Source organism: Odontesthes bonariensis, chromosome 11 (genome assembly GCF_027942865.1).
Source record: "Odontesthes bonariensis isolate fOdoBon6 chromosome 11, fOdoBon6.hap1, whole genome shotgun sequence".
In the NCBI taxonomy this organism is placed as follows: Eukaryota; Metazoa; Chordata; class Actinopteri; order Atheriniformes; family Atherinopsidae; genus Odontesthes; species Odontesthes bonariensis.
Window position 1 is genome coordinate 4,754,195 of NC_134516.1, and position 26,556 is coordinate 4,780,750.

At 48.8% G+C, this 26,556-nt stretch overlaps 2 protein-coding genes across 2 annotated transcripts; both read left to right on the forward strand.

Moving 5' to 3' along the window:
- The first annotated feature begins 2,076 nt into the window (after positions 1 to 2,076).
- LOC142391501 (ras-related protein ralB-B-like) lies at positions 2,077 to 17,421 on the forward strand. The gene is made up of 5 exons (XM_075477307.1): positions 2,077 to 2,186; positions 8,529 to 8,689; positions 8,771 to 8,979; positions 10,644 to 10,818; positions 16,918 to 17,421. Exons 2-5 carry the CDS (start codon positions 8,576 to 8,578, stop codon positions 17,023 to 17,025), a joined length of 606 nt encoding a protein of 201 aa, XP_075333422.1. The 5' UTR covers positions 2,077 to 2,186; positions 8,529 to 8,575; the 3' UTR covers positions 17,026 to 17,421.
- A 787-nt stretch (positions 17,422 to 18,208) lies between these two features.
- LOC142391308 (fas apoptotic inhibitory molecule 1-like) lies at positions 18,209 to 25,883 on the forward strand. The gene is made up of 4 exons (XM_075477075.1): positions 18,209 to 19,645; positions 22,626 to 22,854; positions 23,021 to 23,070; positions 25,560 to 25,883. The coding sequence occupies exons 1-4, from the start codon at positions 19,529 to 19,531 to the stop codon at positions 25,707 to 25,709; spliced, it is 546 nt and encodes a 181-aa protein (XP_075333190.1). The 5' UTR covers positions 18,209 to 19,528; the 3' UTR covers positions 25,710 to 25,883.
- Positions 25,884 to 26,556: the final 673 nt, after the last annotated feature.

A 26,556-nucleotide genomic window follows, 5' to 3' on the forward strand; every position in this document is an offset into this window, starting at 1 on the left:
TACTGAGGTAAAAACAGTTTTTAAAAAGTCGGATGGTATTATGTCCAGAGAACAGGTTGTTGATTTCAGCTGCCGAACTGTTTCCTCTAGGATTTTTAAATCTACAATATTAAATTGTGACATAACGTCAGAGTTAGTTCTAGGTTTTAGACACAGATTAGTTTTCTTGTTTGTCTGTGTTAAACTAACTGACGTGGGTAAACTAAACCCGACTAACTGACTGTGAACAGAGAGGTGTTAAAACAGGGCTGAGGCAGAGAGCCGCTGTGCTTAAACCAGCAGCTATTTTAATCTGAGTCTGTCTAGACCTTAGAAAATGGTGTGAAATTGCTTAAAAAAGATCAGAATATTTCCCCTTTTAAAAATAAGTGAGAGTTCAGACATAGAAGTGGGAAAAATAAACGTTTTTTGTAGCGCTTTGTTCTGTATTTATGTATTTATTCCGTTAATATTGTATATTTCAGATACCTTATACATTTTCTTTTATTCTTATTTTATATTTTTTATAAATTAACATCAATATTTCATATTTAATTTTAATTATCTTTTTATTGGTAGCAGGACAAGGAAGAATTTCACTGCACATTGTAATGTGTACGATTGTGTATGTGACAAATAAAACTATCTTGAATCTTGTATTTTAGGATTAAAAACCTTGGATGGGAGTCATCATTTCAAATGGATTTCGCTGCCTCTGATGCATGCTGGGAGAAGCTGCGACTCATCGATCAGACGACCAAACTGTTTAACAGCCAAGTTTAAGGAATTCTTCTTCTTCTTAAAGAAAGATGACTAAATCATGGCAATGACTAAAAAACAGCGTGATAAAACATGATAAATATGGTACCAAAAATATCATATTTGACACAAAACCTCTAATTAAAAAACAATTTTAGACTATTTAATGTCTTCTGCCATCTACTGGTCAAACTCATGCCCTGCTATCAAAAACAGAGCAAAGGAGTCATTTCCTAAATGTGAACAGGTCAGTTTTAAGCGCCTTTAAGAGGCCAAAACCTAAATAAATGCGCTCATTTTCCAGTGTTGTGTTTTTATTCATGCTTCAGTTTTACTGCTCATTTCCTTCACAAACAGAACAACAAACATGGCATCCTGCACAGAGCAGTAAATAAGCCATTAAAACACGGGGAGGCGTCCTCATTCAGTCTGACAAAAAACAAAAACACAGAAGAGAAGTTAAAAACAAGTTATTTGGAATTTATAAAAGAAGATAGATTTTAGATCCGTATTTTAGTTTTAATTAATCTTCATTTAAAATAAATACAAAGTCACCGTGACAGAGCTTTTTTTATTATTTTTTTTATAACTTTATTTGCAACAAAGCAGAATAACGACATATAAATGTGTACATAACGTCAAAAAAAAAAAAAAAAAACGCCAGCCAAGGGGAGCATAAGGAAAAGAATAATAATAAGAGAATGACAGTCACAAAACTCTTGCAAAAAGAAAACTATTGGACAAACTGACATATGTGCCAAGGAGTCTCGTGTTAAAAAAAACTAATAAAACAAAGATTTAGGACAACAGTTCTTCCATAATCCCAAATTGGGAACAAGCCCATATTGTTGTTTTTGCTTTATTTATTTAGTTGAAGGTTTAATTGTGAGAAAGTATTGCTTTAATTCAATCAAAAAAACAGAAATTTGGTTTTCTTTTAAAAAATTTGCATTTGTGTGTGTGAAATTTAGCTTTGATAATTAATAAATTAATAAAGAAAACCTTCGGATTCATTTTGCCACAGAGGTTTGTTAATTAAGAAAAAAAAAAGGTAATTCCGTGACATCACATCCGGTTATATGTATCTGCCTTCGTCTGAGAGGAGTAAACAAAGAAGATGTCTCACTCAGTACCAAATTCCTGATGTTTTCAGTGTAATAACTCCACTTGTAAAAGAATTTGTTGAATTTTCTTCTCGTTTAAGTGATAAAACATTGAAACGCCGTCCACATCCAGTTGGTTTTACTTGTTGTTTTTATATATTTTTCGGCTAAAATGATCAGAAAAGCTCTGAGTCCTGTTCGCGGTCCCGTTCTAATCACAGAGTGAGACCTCTTCTTATAGATGCGCCATCTTTGACGGTTCGGGTAAAGGTGGGGCGCCTGATCAACTTGTAAAAGTTTACCGTGGCGGGTTTCTGCGCGAACAACGTGACAACGCGTCAGCAGGTGAGTGAGCGGAGTTACCCCGGGGGCTTTTAACCTCCTCCGTGTTGCCCCGGCTCCGCTGCGGGGTTGTATTATCACCATTTTCGCTGAACTCCCCCTGAGGGTTCGCGTTATCTCGTTTCTTCTCCAGCGGCTAAGCTACCGAACGCGATGAGTGACATGGCGAGCGGCCAATAGCGGCCTCGGAAGGGGAGTTCTTCGTGCGGCTTCAGCCAATCAGAGGCGCCTCTGAGTCTGAAGGCGGGAATCGGGAAGAGGCAGAAGTGGCTGTTTAGCGTCTTTTTTAGAAACTGATTCCCAGCTGTCAGCTGGTGAGCGCAGAGAGGAAGCTGAAGCTGGGTGTTGACAGAATGACTTGTAGTTCCTCCTTCAGCACATTCAGGCGCACAGTCCGTGTGTTTTTTCCTCAGTTTCACAGCTGTTATTCACTTGTAGTTGCCGCCCGCATGTCGGTGTCTTTCAGCCCGCATTAACGGTCATCTGTGCGGTCACAGGAATGCGGGTTTTCCCCGCTGAGTGCTCCCAGCGGCTCAGTATCACCAAACACTCAACCTGGCGGAGCCTTATCAGAACCCAGGCACTTCTGCCCTCTGACGGGGAACCACAGACCACTTTTCCACTTCAGCAGTCCGATACGAGAATAGTTCCCGCTCTCAGGGAGCCGATACCGATGTTTTCCTAGGAACTAGGAACCTTTTGAGGCGCTTAACCTCTGTTTCCACAAGGGGAACCATCATGCAATGACCCGGGAACAACAACTTCATCCGTCAGCTTTGGTTTTAGTCCAAGGCTGTGTTCGAAACCGCCTACTACATACTACATACTTGAAAACGGCATACTGATCGATCAGACAGTATGCAGAGCGTTTACACACAGTGCACTTCACTCCAGCCCGAGCCAACATCAGCCGGCCTGAAAAGCTGATTTCCCTTAAGCTATAAACTCTGTAAATATATAACTTTAGCAACATTTGAAACATTTTCAGGTGAGAAAGTAGTCATTTAGACCCCCAATGTGTTGAAAATCTGACAAAATACCGGCTATTTACAATTTTGTTCCCACGAATTCGCCGCTAGTAAAGCTAGCCGCAGTGAGCAACGCACTTCCTGTTTCGCCGTTTTGACTGCTCTCGTCCCGTTAACTGAATTTGACCGTTCAAATGGCGATGGACGACGTCACGTTACGTTGCATCTTGGGTAGTTTGAGTGTGACAAGTAACCTCATGATGAATACTCAACATTTCGGCGAATCTAGTATGCATCTAGTGTACAGCCGGGAACTTAAAAAAGTATGACTAGTAGGAATAGTAGGAAAAGTAGGCGGTTTCGAACACAGCCCAAGTCTCGTAAAGCTGAGCTCCAATTCATCTCTAGGATCTTTTTCCTAGGTACTAGGAACCTTTTGAGGTGCTTAACCCGGGAACAACAGCTTCATCCGTCAGCTTTGGTTTTAGTTAGGGATGCACCGATACCGATACTGGTATCGGGTATCGGGCCGATACTATTCTAACATACTCGTTAAAGTTAACCGATACCATGAAGACCGCGATCAGAGGGTGTCCAAGTCCTGGTGTGCAATATACAACTACACAAAAATATATATTTTTTATTTACTATATCAGTACTTTGTATGTACTCGTTTCATAATACAGAGGAAAACTCTATTCCTAAAAAGAATGAAAAAAAAATAAAAATCCTCAGAGAGCCCATATTTCGCTGTTAACGCAGTTGCGCAGGTGGGAATTATGAGACTGTGACACATCAGAGGCTGAAGGACAACATGAAAACAGAGAAAGAGCGCTTTCTGGTGCGGAGCAAACCACCAACCACCAGAGCAGAGGCTGCCGACAACCCACCACCGAAAGAGAAGAGGAAAAAAAACTGTCAGCTGACAGTATCATGAAAGTTACCGTCTTATGGCTTCAGTTGGACCGGGGGTGTCAACAATCCTCAGCCCGAGTGCGTCCTGTCGGGAGAAGTTAGCTAATGCTAGCTTAACTGCTAGTTAGCTAATTATTCTGCGTCGGACTACCTAAGCATCTCCCACCACGCGATTGAGCACCTTCTTCTTTTCCCCGCTACCTGCCTGTGTGAGCTGGCGTTCTCTGCTCTGGTTAAACATGAAGAACAACAGGTGGCCCTCTGCTCAGTGTCACCGAGGATTAAAGAAACCTGCGCGCCCCGACAGGCACACGTATCTTCACTTAAAGGGGAACTCCGGGGCATTTTAAGCGCATTTCCATTGCTAGAGGTTGTCAAATACTGCTAGTAGGACACAGAGAGGTGCAAATCTGTGCTCCCTGTGTGAAGATTGCGCTGTTCGCTCAGCCTGTCATGCGAGGCTAATACGTGGTGGCTAAGGGGCAAATATTAAACCTTCCACGTAAAACAACAACTTGCACACTGCAGAAACGTCACACCACTTTATAACCCATCCGACAATAAAGTCACAAGCCTTACCATCAAAACCATATGCATGGTTCTCACATTACTGGCATGGGGACGTTACAAAACAACTTTATAAACAGCATGTAACTCACCGGCTGGTTGTAGGCTCGCGCATGTGAAAGCCCAAAAGAGTCGATGGAGGATAATCCCATATACAAAACAATTATATTCTCTAGAAAAACTGCGTTCAAGTATTTAAAACATTACAACAATACATACCCAGTAATATTCTTGTAATGTTTTAAATACTTGAACGCAGTTTTTCTAGAGAAGATAATTGTTTTGTATATGGGATTATTCTCCATCGACTCTTTTGGGCTTTCACATGCGCGAGCCTACAACCAGCCGGCGAGTGACATGCTGTTTATAAAGTTGTTTTGTAACGTCCCCATGCCAGTAATGTGAGAACCATGCATATGGTTTTGATGGTAAGGCTTGTGACTTTATTGTCGGATGGTTTATAAAGTGGTGTGACGTTTCTGCAGTGTGCAAGTTGTTGTTTTACGTGGAAGGGTTAGCGCTTGCCCCTTAGCCACCACGTATTAGCCTCGCATGACACGCTGTGCGAACAGAGCGATCTCCACACAGGGAGCGCCGATACGCACCTCTCTGTGTCCTACTATCAGTATTTGACAACCTCTAGCAATGGAAACACGCTTCAAATGCCCCGGAGTTCCCCTTTAATGTGTAAGTAGGCAAAATATTTACAATAGCACATGTTTCACTGATTGCTGAAATGTTGCATTGATAAATTGTAGTTTAGGACCATGGGCCGTGCAGCTTCCTTGCATTGACAGTTCTCTGTGCTGAATTTCTGCTGAGTTTCCTTTGCCTCATTTTTAATTTTGTGACCCGTCTGGTTTAAATGACTGTTGCTGCTTTGATGAAGCCTAATTTGATAAAGTTTCAAATTCATTTTTGAAATATTTCGTTAATAGATATTTCATGAGTAATAGTTGTCTTGTCACATTGTATTTGACATTAGTAAATAGGTGTGCCTTGAGATTTTTACTTGTCCTTTGGTGTGCCTTGGGCACAAAAAGTTTGGGAACCACTGGGCTAGTGAGACCGAAACCTGTCTTCCAATTCATTACATTTTTTTGTGGTAGAAGTATCGGCATCGGTACTCGGTATCGGCAAGTACTCAGATCCAAGTATCGGTATCGTATCGGTTTGAAAAAAAAAAGTGGTATCGGTGCATCCCTAGTTTTAGTCCAAGCCTCGTAAAGCTGAGCTCCATTTCATCTCTAGGATCTTTTTTCGAGGAACTAGGAACCTTTTGAGGTGCGTAACCTCTGTTTCCACAAGGGGAACCATCATGCAATGACCCGGGAACAACAGCTTCATCTCTCAGCTTTGGTTTTAGTCCAAATCTCGTAAAGCTGAGCTCCATTTCATCTCTAGGATCTTTTTCCAGGAACCTTTTGAGGAGCTTCACCTCTGTTTCCAGGTGAGAAACCACAGTCCGATGCTCCAGAAACGAGAACCTTTCTAAAAACAGACACTGCAGTCATTTAAAAGCCTTTTTGTTGTTAACATTTGTTGGCTTTGGTTTAAGTTTAGGACGCTTGAAAAAGAAGCTGCGTCTCAGCTGCTGGAGCTTTTCCAGGATCGAGGAACAGTAGCTCTTATGGAGGTACCCGGGTACTTTCAGCTGCTGGAGCTTTTCCAGGATCGAGGAACAGTAGCTCTTATGGAGGTACCCGGGTACTTTCAGCTGCTGGAGCTTTTCCAGGATCGAGGAACAGTAGCTCTTATGGAGGTACCCGGGTACTTTCAGGTGCTGGAGCTTTTCCAGGATCGAGGAACAGTAGCTCTTATGGAGGTACCCGGGTACTTTCAGGTGCTGGAGCTTTTCCAGGATCGAGGAACAGTAGCTCTTATGGAGGTACCCGGGTACTTTCAGCTGCTGGAGCTTTTCCAGGATCGAGGAACAGTAGCTCTTATGGAGGTACCCGGGTACTTTCAGCTGCTGGAGCTTTTCCAGGATCGAGGAACAGTAGCTCTTATGGAGGTACCCGGGTACTTTCAGCTGCTGGAGCTTTTCCAGGATCGAGGAACAGTAGCTCTTATGGAGGTACCCGGGTACTTTCAGCTGCTGGAGCTTTTCCAGGATCGAGGAACAGTAGCTCTTATGGAGGTACCCGGGTACTTTCAGCTGCTGGAGCTTTTCCAGGATCGAGGAACAGTAGCTCTTATGGAGGTACCCGGGTACTTTCAGCTGCTGGAGCTTTTCCAGGATCGAGGAACAGTAGCTCTTATGGAGGTACCCGGGTACTTTCAGCTGCTGGAGCTTTTCCAGGATCGAGGAACAGTAGCTCTTATGGAGGTACCCGGGTACTTTCAGGTGCTGGAGCTTTTCCAGGATCGAGGAACAGTAGCTCTTATGGAGGTACCCGGGTACTTTCAGCTGCTGGAGCTTTTCCAGTATCGAGGAACAGTAGCTCTTATGGAGGTACCCGGGTACTTTCAGCTGCTGGAGCTTTTCCAGTATCGAGGAACAGTAGCTCTTATGGAGGTACCCGGGTACTTTCAGCTGCTGGAGCTTTTCCAGGATTGAGGAACAGTAGCTCTTATGGAGCTACCCGGGTACTTTCAGGTGCTGGTTTCTCCTGATATGAGCCTAACTTAAGACTTCATTGGGAATGCAGAGGACCCAGAACTAAAATGACCTTTAAAGCTCCTGGAAAACAGCTCCACTGGGTTTTAAATGAGCCTTGAAAAGCTTGTTTTGAGTATTTCACAGCTCTGGACGGTTATGGGCGACGGCAGGGAGCTGCTAATCGTTAGCGTGTGTTTTTTTTTTTTTTTATTTATTTTTTTTATTTCTTATCCTGGCTTCATCTGCTTACAGGAAGTAACTGTTCCAGCAAAGATAAACAGATCCAGATCAGGAGGCTTTAAACCTTCCCTCTGAAAATCAAACAGTTTGAACCTGTTCTTCAGGTTGACTCTTTTACTCTGTTTCTGCTGATTTAAATCGGGCCGTAAAGGGGAAGGTTCTGGTTCCGTCCGGACTTAATAACAGCACGTTATGAGCTGGAGTCTGATGAAGGGACGATACGGTACCGGTGTTGGTCAGCAGGTGGCAGCGTTGCACCGTTTGTGTTGAGTGGAACTTAAACTTATTACTGTTGCCGTCCTAAAATGAACTGGATCCAGGGGCGAGGCTAGGGTATTTGTAGTGGTGCCAAGGCCCCACCGTGAGATAGCTCGGCACCCCCTGGCTCAGCACATTTTTAAAATATTATATTATGCAAAAAACTTGCTCTGCCCCTGCGCAATCCTTTGGTGCGACTGGCCAATCTGGCAACCTTGTGTGTCTGGCAACCCTGCTTCAAAACGAGGCTTGTGACCAGTCCACTTATCAACTACATCTCTTCTGATTGGTTGGCACATTCACGCGACTGCTTGCCGCTAGAGTTGTCTTCGGCTTTATTTATTTTTGTGTGTTTTATTTATTTATTTTCAAAAAGCATTCTTGATATTATTTGCCTCAGGTGATTACAAAGCGTGTTGTTTTTTTTTTTTTTTGCTCAAGGATGCATTATTTTAGTGACCATTTTATTTATTTTCTTGCATTTGTTTTTGTTTTAACTCTTTACTCCCAAAATAAATGTTGAGTTATCTTAGATATTTGTCTCAGGCTCTCTGTTATCCCTTTCAAGCCACAGTCTTTTGAAATGAAGAGGTCAAAATTGAATGTTGTAGGGGAAAACACTACTCAAAGCAAAACTAATACGGCTAGTTCGCCTCAATTAGTGAGAAATAATGTGCCTCTGTGAGCACTGGGGGGGCTGGGCACCCCTAAAGACCAGATCCTAAAATCACCGACTGGATCAAATGGCTCCAGTGTAAACAGTCTTTCTCATCTGGTCTGTTCTGGTCTCTCCAGGATTCGGGGCGGGGCTGTGAGCTGCTGGACCGTTGCAGACCGGAGTCATGTCCTCCGGTAAGAACAAGAACCAGTACTCTCTGGCCCTCCACAAGGTGATCATGGTGGGCAGCGGCGGCGTGGGGAAGTCGGCCCTCACCCTGCAGTTCATGTACGACGAGGTGAGCTCTAAGTCAGGACAGCGTTTCCCACAATGCCCTCTGCTTCAGCTCCCCGTCACCTGATCGCGTTTGTCCCCGCAGTTCGTGGAGGACTACGAGCCCACCAAGGCCGACAGCTACAGGAAGAAGGTGGTGCTGGATGGCGAGGACGTCCAGATCGACATCCTGGACACGGCGGGGCAGGAGGACTACGCCGCCATCAGGGACAACTACTTCCGCAGCGGCGAGGGCTTCCTGCTGGTCTTCTCCATCACAGAACACGAGTCCTTCACGGCCACGTCGGAATTAAGGTCCGAGTTCTGGATTTTATGTAATCGCTCTGAACGATTAGCTCGTCCTCGTTGTTTGATACGAGTTCTTAAGCTTCACCATCCACCTGCTTTACAGCCCCATAATCCCACCTGACACTTCCTACGTCTAAGAAATATAAGAAATGTAGTTTAAACCAAAGGTTTAAAGTAAAGAATATCCAGTTTAAAATAAAAGTATCAAGATTAAACCAAAAGTTTAAAATAAAAAGTATCAAGTTTAAACCAAAAGTTTAAAATAAAAAGTATCAATTTGAATGAATGGGATCGGAGGCACAAAGCGTGTCATACCCCGGTATGATAGGTGGCGCTGTACCCATTCCAGCTGTTGCTAATAGAGCCACTTCCTGTTGACCTCTTCACCACCAACAACAACAACAAACTCAGGCATTGGAGAAAGATGGAGAACGCAGAGCCAGATGAAGCTACGTCCCTCTACATTTGGTCTGTGATGAGCTGCTTGTTGCACAAACTCGATGCCCAACGGAGCATTCTCCATCGCGTTGTTTGTTTCTTTCTGACGGCGACAACAACAGGAATATCGTCTCCTTTGACTTCCGGGTCACGACCCCGGGAAAACATCTGGAGCATGCGCAGAACGCAAAGTCTGATTCACCACGTGCTTCAGCGTCTACAAGCAGGTTTAGAGTGACTTTCAGCCCAGTTATCTCGGGGTCTGAATCCCATCCAGTTCTTAGTCAGATTAAGGTGTCTACATGCACTTAATAACTCAATCTGATTGTAATTTAGCCAATAATCTGATCCGGTCCCATTCTTAGTCAGATTAAGGTGTCTACATGCACTTAATAACTCAGTCTGATTGTAATTTAGCCAATAACCCGATCCGGTCCCATTCTTAGTCAGACTAAGGTGTCTACATGCACTTAATAACTCAGTCTGATTGTAATTTAGCCAATAACCCGATCCGGTCCCATTCTTAGTCAGACTAAGGTGTCTACATGCACTTAATAACTCAGTCTGATTGTAATTTAGCCAATAACCCGATCCGGTCCCATTCTTAGTCAGATTAAGGTGTCTACATGCACTTAATAACTCAGTCTGATTGTAATTTAGCCAATAACCCGATCCGGTCCCATTCTTAGTCAGATTAAGGTGTCTACATGCACTTAATAACTCAGTCTGATTATTATTTAGCCAATAATTCCATCCTTTCAGTGCCATGTGACCCCACTGAGGGAGAAACCGGAACAGAACCAACCGCCCCCCGGTGGTTCTGCAGGGCCAGGCTAAAACCCACATATGGTTGAGCTTTTGACCCTAAAGTACCCTAAAATAAAGCTGCTTTATCTTCAGATCTGCTCCCATCGTGGAACGATGCTGTGACTCGTCTCTCTTTCTTCCTTCGGAGTCCTTCGCTTTTATCGTTCCAGTAGATTTGAGTTATTTTATCACGTCTTATTGATGGTTGTTTTTATGGTTGTTGCATTCTTATTCCGTGAAGCTCTTGGGTTGAGTTGTTTGTCAGTGTTCTGTGTGAATAAAGGTGAGTCGGCTGGACTGTCGGCCCTCAGGTCGGATGTCCCTGAGCTTCCCAGGTTCTTTGGTTGGTTTAACCTTTTTAAGGCTGGTTTAAAAGAGCGACTCATTCAGGAGGTAAAGAAGGATGTTCTTATGTTTGATATCAGGGAGCAGATCCTGCGGGTGAAGGAGGAGGAGGAGATCCCTATGCTGGTGGTGGGGAACAAGTCCGACCTGGAGGAGCGGCGGCAGGTTTCTGCCGACGAGGTGGCGGCCAAGGCCACCGAGTGGGGCGTTCAGTACGTGGAGACGTCGGCCAAGACGAGAGCCAACGTCGACAAGGTACGCCAACGGCTCCAGGAAGGCGCGAGTCCGCGTCTCACGTGTCCGCGTCTCACGAGTCCTCGCCTCACGAGTCCGCGCCTCACGTGTCCGCGCCTCACGAGTCCGCGCCTCACGTGTTCTCGCCTCACGTGTTCTCGCCTCACGTGTCCTCGCCTCACGTGTCCTCGCCTCACGTGTCCTCGCCTCACGTGTCCTCGCCTCACGTGTCCTCGCCTCACGTGTCCTCGCCTCACGTGTCCTCGCCTCACGTGTTCTCGCCTCACGTGTTCTCGCCTCACGTGTCCTCGCCTCACGTGTCCTCGCCTCACGTGTCCTCGCCTCACGTGTCCTCGCCTCACGTGTCCTCGCCTCACGTGTTCTCGCCTCACGTGTTCTCGCCTCACGTGTTCTCGCCTCACGTGTCCACGCCTCACGTGTCCTCGCCTCACGTGTCCTCGCCTCACGTGTCCACGCCTCACGTGTTCTCGCCTCACGTGTCCACGCCTCGCGTGTCCTCGTCTCACGAGTCCTCGTCTCACGAGTCCTCGCCTCACGTGTCTCACGTGTCCTCGCCTCACGAGTCCTCGCCTCACGTGTCTCACGAGTCCTCGCCTCGCGTGTCTTCGCCTCACGTGTCTCACGAGTCCTCGCCTCACGTGTCCTCGCCTCACGTGTCCTCGCCTCACGTGTCCGTGCCTCACGTGTCCTCGCCTCACGTGTCCTCGCCTCACAAGTCCTCGCGTGTTCTCGCCTCACGTGTCCTCGCCTCACGAGTCCTCGCCTCACGAGTCCTCGCGTGTCCTCGCCTCGCGTGTCCTCGCCTCGCGTGTCCTCGCCTCACGAGTCCTCGCCTCGCGTGTCCACGCCTCGCGTGTCCTCGCCTCACGTGTCCTCGCCTCACGAGTCCTCGCCTCGCGTGTCCTCGCCTCACGTGTTCTCGCCTCACGTGTCCTCGCCTCACGTGTCCTCGCCTCACGTGTCCGCGCCTCACAAGTCCTCGCGTGTTCTCGCCTCACGTGTCCTCGCCTCACGAGTCCTCGCGTGTCCTCGCCTCGCGTGTCCTCGCCTCGCGTGTCCTCGCCTCACGAGTCCTCGCCTCGCGTGTCCACGCCTCGCGTGTCCACGCCTCGCGTGTCCTCGCCTCACGTGTCCTCGCCTCACGTGTCCTCGCCTCACGTGTCCTCGCCTCACGTGTCCTCGTCTCACGTGTCCTCGCCTCACGTGTCCTCGCCTCACGTGTCCTCGCCTCACGTGTTCTCGCCTCACGTGTTCTCGCCTCGCGTGTCCACGCCTCGCGTGTCCACGCCTCACGTGTCCTCGTCTCACGTGTCCTCGCCTCGCGTGTCCTCGCCTCGCGTGTCCACGCCTCGCGTGTCCTCGCCTCACGTGTCCTCGCCTCACGTGTCCTCGCCTCACGTGTCCTCGTCTCACGTGTCCTCGCCTCACGTGTCCTCGCCTCACGTGTCCTCGCCTCACGTGTCCTCGCCTCACGTGTCCTCGTCTCACGTGTCCTCGCCTCACGTGTCCACGCCTCACGTGTCCGTCTCACGTGTCCTCGCCTCACGTGTCCTCGTCTCACGCGTCCACGCCTCACGTGTCCGTCTCACGTGTCCTCGCCTCGCGTGTCCACGCCTCGCGAGTCCTCGCCTCGCGTGTCCGCGCCTCACGAGTCCTCGCCTCACGTGTCCTCGCCTCACGTGTCCGCGCCTCACGAGTCCTCGCCTCACGTGTTCTCGCCTCACGTGTTCTCGCCTCACGTGTTCTCGCCTCACGTGTCCTCGCTTCACGTGTCCACGCTTCACGTGTCCACGCCTCACGAGTCCTCGCGTGTCCTCGCCTCACGTGTCCACGCCTCGCGTGTCCTCGTCTCACGAGTCCTCGCCTCACGTGTCTCACGTGTCCTCGCCTCACGAGTCCTCGCCTCACGTGTCTCACGAGTCCTCGCCTCGCGTGTCCACGCCTCGCGTGTCTTCGCCTCACGTGTCTCACGAGTCCTCGCCTCACGTGTCCTCGCCTCACGTGTCCTCGCCTCACGTGTCCTCGCCTCACGTGTCCGCGCCTCACGTGTCCTCGCCTCGCGTGTTCTCGCCTCACGTGTCCTCGCCTCACGTGTCCGCGCCTCACGAGTCCTCGCCTCACGTGTCCGCGCCTCACAAGTCCTCGCGTGTTCTCGCCTCACGTGTCCTCGCCTCACGAGTCCTCGCCTCACGAGTCCTCGCGTGTCCTCGCCTCGCGTGTCCTCGCCTCGCGTGTCCTCGCCTCGCGTGTCCTCGCCTCGCGTGTCCTCGCCTCACGAGTCCTCGCCTCACGTGTCCTCGCCTCACGTGTCCGTCTCACGTGTCCGCGCCTCACGCGTCCACGCCTCACGCGTCCTCGTCTCACGTGTCCTCGCCTCACGTGTCCTCGCCTCGCGTGTCCTCGCCTCGCGTGTCCTCGCCTCACGTGTCCTCGCCTCACGTGTCCTCGCCTCACGAGTCCTCGCCTCGCGTGTCCACGCCTCGCGTGTTCTCGCCTCACGTGTCCTCGCCTCACGTGTCCTCGCCTCACGTGTTCTCGCCTCACGTGTTCTCGCCTCACGTGTTCTCGCCTCGCGTGTCCACGCCTCGCGTGTCCACGCCTCGCGAGTCCTCGCCTCACGTGTCCGCGCCTCACGCGTCCACGCCTCACGTGTCCTCGTCTCACGTGTCCACGCCTCGCGAGTCCTCGCCTCGCGTGTCCACGCCTCGCGTGTCCTCGCCTCGCGTGTCCTCGCCTCACGTGTCCTCGCCTCACGTGTCCTCGCCTCACGTGTCCTCGTCTCACGTGTCCTCGCCTCACGTGTCCTCGCCTCACGTGTCCTCGCCTCACGTGTCCTCGCCTCACGTGTCCTCGCCTCACGTGTTCTCGCCTCACGTGTTCTCGCCTCGCGTGTTCTCGCCTCGCGTGTCCACGCCTCGCGTGTCCACGCCTCGCGAGTCCTCGCCTCACGTGTCCGCGCCTCACGCGTCCACGCCTCACGTGTCCTCGTCTCACGTGTCCTCGCCTCGCGTGTCCACGCCTCGCGTGTCCTCGCCTCACGTGTCCTCGCCTCACGTGTCCTCGCCTCACGTGTCCTCGCCTCACGTGTCCTCGTCTCACGTGTCCTCGCCTCACGTGTCCTCGCCTCACGTGTCCTCGCCTCACGTGTCCTCGTCTCACGTGTCCTCGCCTCACGTGTCCACGCCTCACGTGTCCGTCTCACGTGTCCTCGCCTCATGTGTCCTCGTCTCACGCGTCCACGCCTCACGTGTCCGTCTCACGTGTCCTCGCCTCGCGTGTCCACGCCTCGCGTGTCCGCGCCTCGCGAGTCCTCGCCTCGCGTGTCCGCGCCTCACGAGTCCTCGCCTCACGTGTCCTCGCCTCACGTGTCCGCGCCTCACGAGTCCTCGCCTCACGTGTTCTCGCCTCACGTGTTCTCGCCTCACGTGTTCTCGCCTCACGTGTTCTCGCCTCACGTGTCCTCGCTTCACGTGTCCACGCTTCACGTGTCCACGCCTCACGAGTCCTCGCGTGTCCTCGCCTCACGTGTCCACGCCTCGCGTGTCCTCGTCTCACGAGTCCTCGCCTCACGTGTCTCACGTGTCCTCGCCTCACGAGTCCTCGCCTCACGTGTCTCACGAGTCCTCGCCTCGCGTGTCCACGCCTCGCGTGTCTTCGCCTCACGTGTCTCACGAGTCCTCGCCTCACGTGTCCTCGCCTCACGTGTCCTCGCCTCACGTGTCCTCGCCTCACGTGTCCGCGCCTCACGTGTCCTCGCCTCGCGTGTTCTCGCCTCACGTGTCCTCGCCTCACGTGTCCGCGCCTCACGAGTCCTCGCCTCACGTGTCCGCGCCTCACAAGTCCTCGCGTGTTCTCGCCTCACGTGTCCTCGCCTCACGAGTCCTCGCCTCACGAGTCCTCGCGTGTCCTCGCCTCGCGTGTCCTCGCCTCGCGTGTCCTCGCCTCGCGTGTCCTCGCCTCACGAGTCCTCGCCTCACGTGTCCTCGCCTCACGTGTCCGTCTCACGTGTCCGCGCCTCACGCGTCCACGCCTCACGCGTCCTCGTCTCACGTGTCCTCGCCTCACGAGTCCTCGCGTGTCCACGCCTCGCGTGTTCTCGCCTCACGTGTCCTCGCCTCACGTGTCCTCGCCTCACGTGTCCTCGCCTCACGTGTCCGTCTCACGTGTCCGCGCCTCACGCGTCCACGCCTCACGTGTCCTCGTCTCACGTGTCCACGCCTCACGTGTCCGTCTCACGCGTCCACGCCTCACGTGTCCGTCTCACGTGTCCTCGCCTCGCGTGTCCACGCCTCGCGTGTCCACGCCTCGCGTGTTCTCGCCTCACGTGTCCTCGCCTCACGTGTCCTCGCCTCACGTGTCCTCGCCTCACGTGTCCTCGCCTCACATGTCCTCGCCTCACGTGTTCTCGCCTCACGTGTCCTCGCCTCACGTGTCCGTCTCACGTGTCCGCGCCTCACGCGTCCACGCCTCACGTGTCCTCGTCTCACGTGTCCACGCCTCACGTGTCCGTCTCACGTGTCCTCGCCTCACGTGTCCACGCCTCACGTGTCCGTCTCACGTGTCCTCGCCTCACGTGTCCTCGTCTCACGCGTCCACGGCTCATGTGTCCGTCTCACGTGTCCTCGCCTCACGTGTCCACGCCTCACGTGTCCGTCTCACGCGTCCACGCCTCACGTGTCCTCGCCTCACGTGTCCTCGCCTCACGAGTCCACGCCTCACGTGTCCACGCCTCACGTGTCCGTCTCACATGTCCTCGCCTCACGTGTCCTCGCCTCACGTGTCCACGCCTCACGTGTCCGTCTCACGTGTCCGCGCCTCACAAGTCCTCGCGTGTTCTCGCCTCACGTGTCCTCGCCTCACGTGTCCTCGCCTCACGTGTCCTCGCCTCACGAGTCCTCGCCTCACGAGTCCTCGCGTGTCCTCGCCTCACGAGTCCTCGCCTCACGAGTCCTCGCCTCGCGTGTCCTCGCCTCACGAGTCCTCGCCTCGCGTGTCCTCGCCTCACGTGTCCACGCCTCGCGTGTCCTCGCCTCACGTGTCCTCGCCTCACGTGTCCTCGCCTCACGTGTCCTCGCCTCACGTGTCCACGCCTCGCGTGTTCTCGCCTCACGTGTCCTCGCCTCACGTGTCCTCGCCTCACGTGTCCTCGCCTCACGTGTTCTCGCCTCACGTGTTCTCGCCTCACGTGCCTCACGTGTTCTCGCCTCACGTGTCCTCGCCTCACGTGTTCTCGCCTCACGTGTCCGTCTCACATGTCCTCGCCTCACGTGTCCTCGCCTCACGTGTCCACGCCTCACGTGTCCGTCTCACGTGTCCGTCTCACGTGTCCGCGCCTCACAAGTCCTCGCGTGTTCTCGCCTCACGTGTCCTCGCCTCACGTGTCCTCGCCTCACGTGTCCTCGCCTCAAGAGTCCTCGCCTCACAAGTCCTCGCGTGTCCTCGCCTCACGAGTCCTCGCCTCGCGTGTCCTCGCCTCACGAGTCCTCGCCTCGCGTGTCCTCGCCTCACGAGTCCTCGCCTCGCGTGTCCTCGCCTCACGTGTCCACGCCTCGCGTGTCCACGCCTCGCGTGTCCTCGCCTCACGTGTCCTCGCCTCACGTGTCCACGCCTCACGAGTCCTCGCCTCGCGTGTCCTCGCCTCACGAGTCCTCGCCTCACGTGTCCACGCCTCGCGTGTTCTCGCCTCACGTGTCCTCGCCTCACGTGTCCTCGCCTCACGTGTCCTCGCCTCACGTGTCCTCGCCTCACGTGTTCTCGCCTCACGTGTCCTCGCCTCACGTGCCTCACGTGTTCTCGCCTCACGTGTCCTCGCCTCACGTGTTCTCGCCTCACGTGTCCTCGCCTCACGTGTCCTCGCCTCACGTGTCCTCGCCTCACGTGTCCTCGCCTCACGTGTTCTCGCCTCACGAGTCCTCGCCTCACGTGCCTCACGTGTTCTCGCCTCACGTGTCCTCGCCTCACGTGTTCTCGCCTCACGTGTCCTCGCCTCACGTGTCCTCGCCTCACGTGTTCTCGCCTCACGTGTTCTCGCCTCACGTGTCCTCGCCTCACGTGTCCACGCCTCACGTGTCCTCGCCTCACGTGTCCTCGTGTCCGCAGGTGTTCTTCGACCTGATGCGGGAGGTCCGTAAGAAGAAGATGGCGGAGAGCCGAGGCAACAACGGGCCGAGCGGGAAGAAGAAGAAGAAGCTCTGCCGCATCCTTTAGGCCGCGGCTGCGGAGGTGAACCAAAGAGCGCTCGGAGGACCGGAGCACCCGAACGCCTCTTCTCTGGAACCAACCAGAAGCCTCCCGGTTCCTCCTGGTGTCCGAGGCCGCCCCCCCACTTCCTGCTTCCTCGTCCTGCGGCGGACAGAAGGCGTTCCAGAGAGGCCGGCCCGGTCCTGTCCCTCCACCTTTGCTTTGACCATCTCCTCACATTCCTCATGTAACACAACACTCCGCCTTACTAAGCTTTCCTCACCAACATGTAATTTATAATCACGTCTCAAAGGGAATCTACTATTTAAGCCACCTGTATCACCATCAGAAGGCTTCTGTGGCGTGTTTATGACGCGCTCACAGACCTCTGTTCATTTGGTAATAAAGACCACTGACCGCTGACGCTGTTTGTCCTCATTCACAGAAATGCAGCAGCTCCTAGGAGCTCACCAAACACTACGTTTAACCCTTTAACCTTCAGTTAGAGGCAGAAGGTCCAGAGTCCACCTCCCATGGTTCCTCAGCTCCTCTTTCATCTCTTTCTGCCTGCTTTTGGTCTCATTTAGCTCCTCCTTCATCTCTTTCTGCCTGCTTTCGGTCTCATTTAGCTCCTCCTTTCATTTCTTTCTGCCTGCTTTCGGTCTCATTTAGCTCCTCCTTTCATTTCTTTCTGCCTGTTTTCGGTCTCATTTAGCTCCTCCTTTCATTTCTTTCTCCCTGTTTTTGGTCTCATTTAGCTCCCCTTTCATCTCTTTCTGCCTGTTTTTGGTCTCATTTAGCTCCCCTTTCATCTCTTTCTGCCTGTTTTCGGTCTCATTTAGCTCCTCCTTTCATTTCTTTCTGCCTGCTTTCGGTCTCATTTAGCTCCTCCTTTCATTTCTTTCTGCCTGTTTTTGGTCTCATTTAGCTCCCCTTTCATCTCTTTCTGCCTGTTTTCGGTCTCATTTAGCTCCTCTTTCATCTCTTTCTCCCTGTTTTCGGTCTCATTTAGCTCCTTTCATCTCTTTCTGCCTGTTTTTGGTCTCATTTAGCTCCTTTCATCTCTTTCTGCCTGTTTTCGGTCTCATTTAGCTCCCCTTTCATCTCTTTCTCCCTGTTTTCGGTCTCATTTAGCTCCTCTTTCAACTCTTTCTGCCTGTTTTTGGTCTCATTTAGCTCCTTTCATCTCTTTCTGCCTGTTTTCGGTCTCATTTAGCTCCTCTTTCATCTCTTTCTGCCTGTTTTTGGTCTCATTTAGCTCCTTTCATCTCTTTCTGCCTGTTTTCGGTCTCATTTAGCTCCCCTTTCATCTCTTTCTCCCTGTTTTCGGTCTCATTTAGCTCCCCTTTCATCTCTTTCTCCCTGTTTTTGGTCTCATTTAGCTCCTCCTTTCATCTCTTTCTGCCTGTTTTCGGTCTCATTTAGCTCCTCTTTCATCTCTTTCTGCCTGTTTTTGGTCTCATTTAGCTCCTCCTTTCATCTCTTTCTGCCTGTTTTCGGTCTCATTTAGCTCCCCTTTCATCTCTTTCTCCCTGTTTTCGGTCTCATTTAGCTCCCCTTTCATCTCTTTCTGCCTGTTTTTGGTCTCATTTAGCTCCTCCTTCATCTCTTTCTGCCTGTTTTTGGTCTCATTTAGCTCCTCTTTCAACTCTTTCTGCCTGTTTTTGGTCTCATTTAGCTCCTCTTTCAACTCTTTCTGCCTGTTTTTGGTCTCATTTAGCTCCTCTTTCAACTCTTTCTGCCTGTTTTTGGTCTCATTTAGCTCCTCCTTTCATCTCTTTCTGCCTGTTTTTGGTCTCATTTAGCTCCTCCTTTCATCTCTTTCTGCCTGTTTTTGGTCTCATTTAGCTCCTCCTTTCATCTCTTTCTGCCTGTTTTCGGTCTCATTTAGCTCCTCTTTCAACTCTTTCTGCCTGTTTTTGGTCTCATTTAGCTCCTCTTTCAACTCTTTCTCCCTGTTTTTGGTCTCATTTAGCTCCTCTTTCATCTCTTTCTGAATTATCCCTGATACATTAGCTGCAAGGCTTTGAATGGTGAAGCGTAGCGCCACCTGGTGGGAAAATATAAAGAAGAAGAACTGAAAGCTGGTTCTCCAAAGTGAAAACTTAACGTTAAAGAAATGGTTTTTGGGGCGTTTTACACCTGCTGGTGACCCCAGACATTCTGATAAATTCTCCCAGGAGCAGGAAGAAGGGAGTTTATACACAATATGTTGCCTTTAAATCTGTCTTCTGTCAGAAAACTTTCCTGATGTCGGATTTCTACGTGATTTCTGCTGAATTTGATCAAACCTGGAAGCAAAAGAGCAGAATATGAGCAGAATATGAGCTGTAACAGCAGCAGCACTTCAGCTGAGCTCAACAATAATACGACCACGTGGAGTGAGCTCACCACCTTAAGCCTCTTAGGGTAATGCAGCTCCTGCTGAGCCGACACCACAGCCGAGCAGAGCCGGACGGCACCGGGACCCGCTCACATCCAGAAAAACATGAGTTTCCAGCTGCTGCTGTGATCCTCGCCTGAGTCCAAGATGCTGGGTGGAGACCTGGTCGCCCTGTGGGACGTGGCGCTGAGCGACGGCGTCCACAGGATTGAGTTTGCCCACGGCACCACCACAGGGAAGCGCGTCGTTTGTATCAACGGGAAGGTGAGGTCCAGCCATGACTTTAAGGTTTAAACCTTCACTCTGAGCAGTTTGGGGACTTTTCAAAGGTTTAAAAAGGAGGATTTCATCAGAAAATGTTCAAATCTTAGCCCTCACATTAGAAACCGTTGGTTCAGACTCAGTGCGGAATGCAATTTAATAACTCCTTTTTAAATTTTTGTTTAATTTCTGTTTAATTTCTACAAGCTTTTCACATCGTTTCACGTCAAATTACAAGCAAAATGGTTGCGATTGCGACCATTAATACAGGAATAAAATAAGTAGGCATAAAAGTTCTGGCTGTAATATGAAAGGAACCCTGAAGAAAATCAAATATATTTTATTAAAGAAGTATTTTAAGCATTTATGGAAGTAAAGTTACTAGGGCTGGGCGAGTTAACTCGTTATTGTTGCGTTAACTCGTTAATTATTTAATGCGCGATAAATATGTTATCGCGCATTAACGCAGGTTTTTTTGGGGGCTTTTGTGCCTTTAGTAGAAAGTTCAGAGAGACAGGAAGCAGGGGGCAGAGAGAGGGGGAACAACACGCAGCACCCCTGTTTTATTATTTATTTTATTATTGTAAAAGTCTATTGCTCACAGGCTTTTATTTTGTAAAAGTCTGCTGCTCACAGGCTTTTATTTTGTAAAAGTGTTGCTCACAGGCTTTTATTTTGTAAAAGTCTGTTGCTCACAGGCTTTTATTTTGTAAAAGTCTGTTGCTGTCTGCTGTGGAACAGGAAAAGAAAGTAATCGGCGGATCCACCAAACATGGAGAAGGGTACGGAACTTTTACTCGGCCATTTTCATTTTAAAGTTCTTCCAGACGGCGGAGTCGACAGAACCAAAGTCATCTGTAAACACTGCCAAGTGGAATTGTCTTCTCAGCGTAGTAGTTCCAGTCTAAAATATCACTTAAAGGCAAAACACACAACTGATAGCAGCAAGTCATTCAAGGAAACAGACAGTGGAGCGAGGCTTCTACATAAAAACTACAGAAAGATGCTGATGTTAAAAGTGTGTTTGCACAACAAATGTTATGGCACTTTCATTTATATGGCAGCACATTTAAAATAAAGCTAAATGCTAAAAGCTATACGCTACTTTTGGATTCATTTTTGGATTCTGCGTACAAATGCGATTAATCGTGATTAATCAGGGAAATCATGTGATTAATTAGATTAAAGGTTTTAATCGTTGCCCAGCCCTAAAAATTAGATTCATTGTCCCTAAAATCCTCCAGTAAAAGTCAGTTTTTAGATGTTAAAGTTTTTGTTGTAAGACAGTAACAGCGGCTGTGCTGATGAACAGATGTTTATTTTTCCAACTAGTTTGATGTAGTTTAATCTAGTTAAAGCAACTCTGGGGAAGTTTGTGAACCTTAAAACTGCTTCAGAGTTTTAGCGTCACTTCTTTTCTCTGGGCCGTTCGTGGCGTCTTTGTGGCCTCTTCAACATGACAACACAATATATAAAAAACTAAAGTAAAGCTGCAGTTCCTCCAACGACCACTGGAGGCAGCGGTGAGGATTATGATTGAAGTGAACGGGTAAAACCTCCAAATACAGAATGCTGAATTATCCCTGAATTAAGCTGAATTATCCCTGAATTAAGATGAATTATTCCTGAATTAAACTGAATTGTCCCTGAATTAACCCTGAATTATGCTGAATTAACCCTGAATTATCCATGAATTATGCTGATTAACCCTGAATTATCCATGAATTATGCTGAATTATCCATGAATTAGGCTGAATTATCCCTTAATTAGGCTGAATTATCCCCGAATTAGGCTGAATTATGCTGAATTATCCCTGAATTATGCTGAATTATCCCTGAATTATGCTGAATTATGCTGAATTATCCCTGAATTATGCTGAATTATCCCTGAATTTGGCTGAATTATCCATGAATTATGCTGAATTATCCCTGAATTTGGCTGAATTATCCATGAATTATCCCTGAATTAAGATGAATTATGCTGAATTATCCCTGAATTATGCCGAATTAACGCTGAATTATCCCTGAATTATGCTGAATTAACCCTGAATTATCCATGAATTATGCAGAATTATGCTGAATTATCCCTGAATTATGCTGAATTATCCCTGAATTATGCTGAATTATCCCTGAATTATGCTGAATTAACCCTGAATTATCCATGAATTATGCAGAATTATGCTGAATTATCCCTGAATTATGCTGAATTATCCCTGAATTTTGCTGAATTATCCCTGAATTATCCCTGAATTATGCTGAATTATCCCTCAATTATGCTGAATTATCCCTGAATTATGCTGAATTATCCATGAATTATGCTGAATTATCCATGAATTAGGCTGAATTAGGCTGAATTGGGCTGAATTATCCCTGAATTATGCTGAATTATCCATGAATTATGCTGAATTATCCCTGAATTAGGCTGAATTATCCATGAATTAGGCTGAATTATCCCTGAATTAGGCTGAATTATCCCTGAATTAGGCTGAATTATCTCTGAATTAGGCTGAATTATACCTGAATTATCCCTGATTTAGGCTGAATTATACTTGAATTAGGCTGAATTATACCAGAATTAGGCTGAATTATCCCTGAGTTAGACTGAATTATGATGAATTATCCCTGAATTAGGCTGAATTATCCCTGAATTATCCCTGAGTTAGACTGAATTATGATGAATTATCCCTGAATTAGGCTGAATTATCCCTAAATTAGCCTGAATTATGCTGAATTATCCCTGAATTAGACAATGTTTATTGTATATGTTCATAAAGAGTTAATGACCACCAGTTAATCCCGATATGGTGGACCAATCCAACCTTTTCATTGTAAGAGCTTCGACTTTAAGTTCTTTTAGGACACCAACTGGAACCTGGAGTTAAGTTGAAGGTTTTGGTCGGTTTTGTTTGGTCGTTTGGTCTCAGCAGGCACAGAAACCGATGGCTGGATGCATAAATCAGTCCTGAACACGTTCCCTCAACAGGAAGTCGTCAGAAAAGACTGGATGTTCAAGCTGGTGGGAAAGGAGACCTTCACGGTCGGGGAAGCCAGCACGAAAGCCACCATCAACATCGAGGCCATCGGCGGCTTCTCCTACCAGTACTCCCTGGACATAGATGGGAAGAACTTGCAGAAGTTCATCGATGACAGAGCCAAGACCTCCAAGACCTGGGTGCTCCAGGTGGGCGGGGCGGACTGCGGGGTCGTACTGGGTGAGGCTTCTTATTTGGGCTCCTGTGGTTCTGTAGCTGCAGGGGAAGACGGTATCACCTGTTCAGGGGGAAACCAGGCGGGTCAGAAGAAGGAGACCTTTTTCATCAGTGTTGATATTTGAGCTGCTGCTGCATTAAAATCAGACAAACTTCTTGTTTCCAACAGAAAAAGACACCATGGACGTTTGGTGCAACGGACAGAAGATGGACACAACGGTGAGACTCCCTGACTTCATGACTTGGATGATCAGAAGCTCTGACGGGACAGTTTGTTTAGGTTTACTGGATCATGACGGAGTGTTTGGCTCAGTGTTCAGATATAAAAGCAGAATTGGATTATCACAGCAGCCATTTCAGTGCCTGCAAGGTGCCCAGGTCCTGTGGCTGCAGAACCAGCCCAGATCATCAGCCCTCCACCACCGTGCTTGACAGCTGGTGTGAGGTGTTTGTGCTGATATGCTGTGTTTGGTTTCCTCCAAACGTGCTGCTGTGCATTATGAGCAAACATCTCCACTTTGGTCTGGTCTGTCCAAAGGTCCAAACATTGTTCCAGAAGTCTTGTGGATTGTTCAGATGCAGCTTTGCAAACCTAAGCTGTGCTGCCATGTTCTTTTTAGAGAGAAGAGGCTTTAGGCTGAGTTATACTTCTTTTAACTGCCCTTGCGCTTGCGTCTTGCGCGTATGTTAATGGCTCGAGACGTTTATACTTCATTTTGCTTTGTCGGCGGTTGCGTGTGCTGCGTGGCGATTCACCGCCAGGACAGTAGGTGGAGTAGCGGGTTTTTTCAATGACAAGCCTACTATGATGAAAGGAAATTCACCGCCAGGAGCTCTTCGAGTGGATTCATGCTTCTTCTTCTTGTAAATAGCCGGTATTTTGTCAGATTTTCAACACTTTGGGGGTCTAAACGACTACTTTCTCGCCTGAAAATGTTTCAAATGTTGCTAAAGTTATATATTTACAGAGTTTATAGCTTAAGGGAAATCAGCTTTTCAGGCTGGCTGATTTCGGCTCGGGCAGGAGTGAAGTGCACTGTGTGTAAACGTTCTGCATGCTGTCAGATCGAGTATGCCGTTTTCAAGTAGTAGCACAGCCCTTTTACAGACTCTCTGGTAGTAGGCGGTTTCGACCACAGCCAGTGGCTTGCGCTTGCGTCTTGCGTGAAGTTTAGAAAATTGAGGTGACACGCAAGCACGCAAGGGGGGGCTTGCAACCGCGCAAGGGCTTGCGTTGCGTCTTGCGTTACCGACTATAAACCAGGCTTTTCTCCTGCAGCCCTTCCACACAAGCCATACCTGTTCAGTCTGTTTCTAACTGTGCTGTCATGACCTTTAACCTTTAACATGCTAACTGAGGCCCGCAGAGTCTGAGGCTGTGTTCAAAACCGCATACTACATACTACATACTACATACTACATACTACATACTACATACTTCCATACTACATACTTCATACTACATACTACATACTACGTACTTCCATACTACATACTACATACTACATACTACATACTTCCATACTACATACTTCATACTACATACTACATACTACGTACTTCCATACTACATACTGCATACTACATACTACATACTACATACCACATACTACATACTGCATACTGCATACTCATGGATCAGACCGTATGCAGAGCGTTTACCCACAATGCATTTCGCTCCTGCCCGAGCCGAAATCAGCCGGCCTGAAGCTGATTTCTCTTAAGCTCTAAACTCTGTAAACTTTAGCAACATTTGAAACATTTTCAGGTGAGAAAGTAGTCGTTTAGATCCCCAACGTGTTGAAAACCTGACAAAATACCGGCTGTTTACAATTTTGTTCCCACGAATTCGGCGCTACTAAAGCTAGCCGCAGTGAGCAACGCACTTCCGGTTATTTTCACAAAATAAAATACCCGTTGCCTTTTATCACAGGGAAAGCCATTACCATACAATTGGTGCTTTTGTTTTGAAAACAGGAAGTGAACCTACCCTCGTTGTAGCTAGCTTGAAACTGCCGTTTTAACAGGAAATGACGATCGGCGACGTCACGTTACGTTGCATCTTGGGTAGTTTGAGTATGAGTAGTAACCTCATGATGCATACCCAACATTTAGGAGAATCTAGTATGCATCCGGGAACTTCTGCTTATGTAGTATCAAACTCACATATTAACTCAGAAAGTTAGTATGAGTAGTAGGAGAAGTATGCGGTTTCGAACACAGCCTGAGATGTAGCTCTTGGCTTTCTGACCTTGGGGTGACCTTGCTGGGACGTCCATTCCTGGGGAGATCGACAGCTGTCCTGAATGTTTTCCACTTGTGAATAACCAATGATGGTACATCGGTTTTACTCCGTAAAGTAATAACACTGTTCGTTGCTTCAATGAAGACACGGAAAATCCAACCTTTTGTGTCTACTTTACATCTTATGAGTAATCAGATCAGGTTTCCTGGACGTTTTCGTCCTCTTAGATGCAGTAGCATGAGTGAACCAACCAAACCAAAGGTGTAGAAACTGTTTCTGTGTGGAAAAGCATGTGAAACATGCAGTTCCTGCCCTGCTTACCTTCTCTTTTGGCCATTATTTGTCCCAGTTTGATGCTTTTAAGAGCTTCTGCTACATCTTTTTGGCTTATTTAGATGCTTCTTCTGAATTATGTGTACCCAACAGCTCCTGGAGCCCTGATGGCTGTTTCTGGTGTCCGCAGGGCGAGTTTGCAGACGACGGCACGGAGACGCACTTCGCTGTGGGGGAACATGACTGCTGCATCAAGGCCACCAGCAGCGGGAAGAAGAAGAGCGGCATTGTGCACTACTTCGTGCTGGATGGGGAGAAAGTACCGGGCTCGACCCAATAGGGCCGGGCCGGGCCGGGCGAACCAGGCCTAACCGAGCCGAGCGGCGCTAACCTTTGAAAGGGACTCGGTGAACGAGGTATTTACATGCAGCGTCCCACAGGAGGGGCTTCATGATCAAAGACTTTCTGACCATTTACTTGGGTTTTATGATGGTGTAAACTCAGAAAATAAACTGTGACATGTGCAGCATTTCAGTTTCTGCTATTATTTTGAAGGGTAAAACCGTTAAAGATAAAAAATCAGAAATATCAAATAATATCAAAAATCCACTTTTTTGGCGTCTGATCGAGTCTTTGCGCAGTTTTCACGCAGTAACTTTCTTCTTGAAGGCAGCTGCTTTAAGCACGATAAGCACACGGCAGCCGACAGGAAGCAGACCGGAAAGCAGAAGGTTGGACGTTCAAAATAAAAGCCCCGAATAGTTCAGAAACGTTTTGTAGTTGTCATGCATCAAGTATGATTGAAAACTGGGTTAAATTAGAGCATAAAACAAATGTTGTTCGTCAAAACTGAAAGATTGGGATGAAAAATGTACACAAACATGTAGTTTTTAAAGGGACAGTTCGCCTCTTTTGACATGAAGCTGTATGACATCCCATATCAGCAACATCATTTCTGAACATCTTCTTACCCCCTGCTGCGTCCTGTGAGCTGAGTTCCAGCCTCGTTTTGGTGCTGATGAAGGTAGTCCGGCTAGTTGGCTGGGGTTTAAAAAATAAAGCGTTTTGCTTCTCAGAACAATATGCGTTCAACAGAGTAATACATTTGCATCACAAAATGGTTCTCCAGGAAAAAGTCAGACCTCACAATCGCTTGGCCCTATTTTCTCTCCCTTCGTATCACTGCC

Bases quoted from the DNA above. Each gene is read 5' to 3' on its own strand.
- LOC142391501 (XM_075477307.1), top strand. From the start codon at position 8,576: ATGTCCTCCGGTAAGAACAAGAACCAGTACTCTCTGGCCCTCCACAAG. The intron at 8,980-10,643 runs GTCCGAGTTCTG...GTTTGATATCAG, and splicing joins ACGGCCACGTCGGAATTAAG to GGAGCAGATCCTGCGGGTGA. The intron at 10,819-16,917 runs GTACGCCAACGG...TCGTGTCCGCAG, and splicing joins CGAGAGCCAACGTCGACAAG to GTGTTCTTCGACCTGATGCG.
- LOC142391308 (XM_075477075.1), top strand. From the start codon at position 19,529: ATGCTGGGTGGAGACCTGGTCGCCCTGTGGGACGTGGCGCTGAGCGAC. The intron at 19,646-22,625 runs GTGAGGTCCAGC...TTCCCTCAACAG, and splicing joins TCGTTTGTATCAACGGGAAG to GAAGTCGTCAGAAAAGACTG. The intron at 23,071-25,559 runs GTGAGACTCCCT...TGGTGTCCGCAG, and splicing joins GACAGAAGATGGACACAACG to GGCGAGTTTGCAGACGACGG.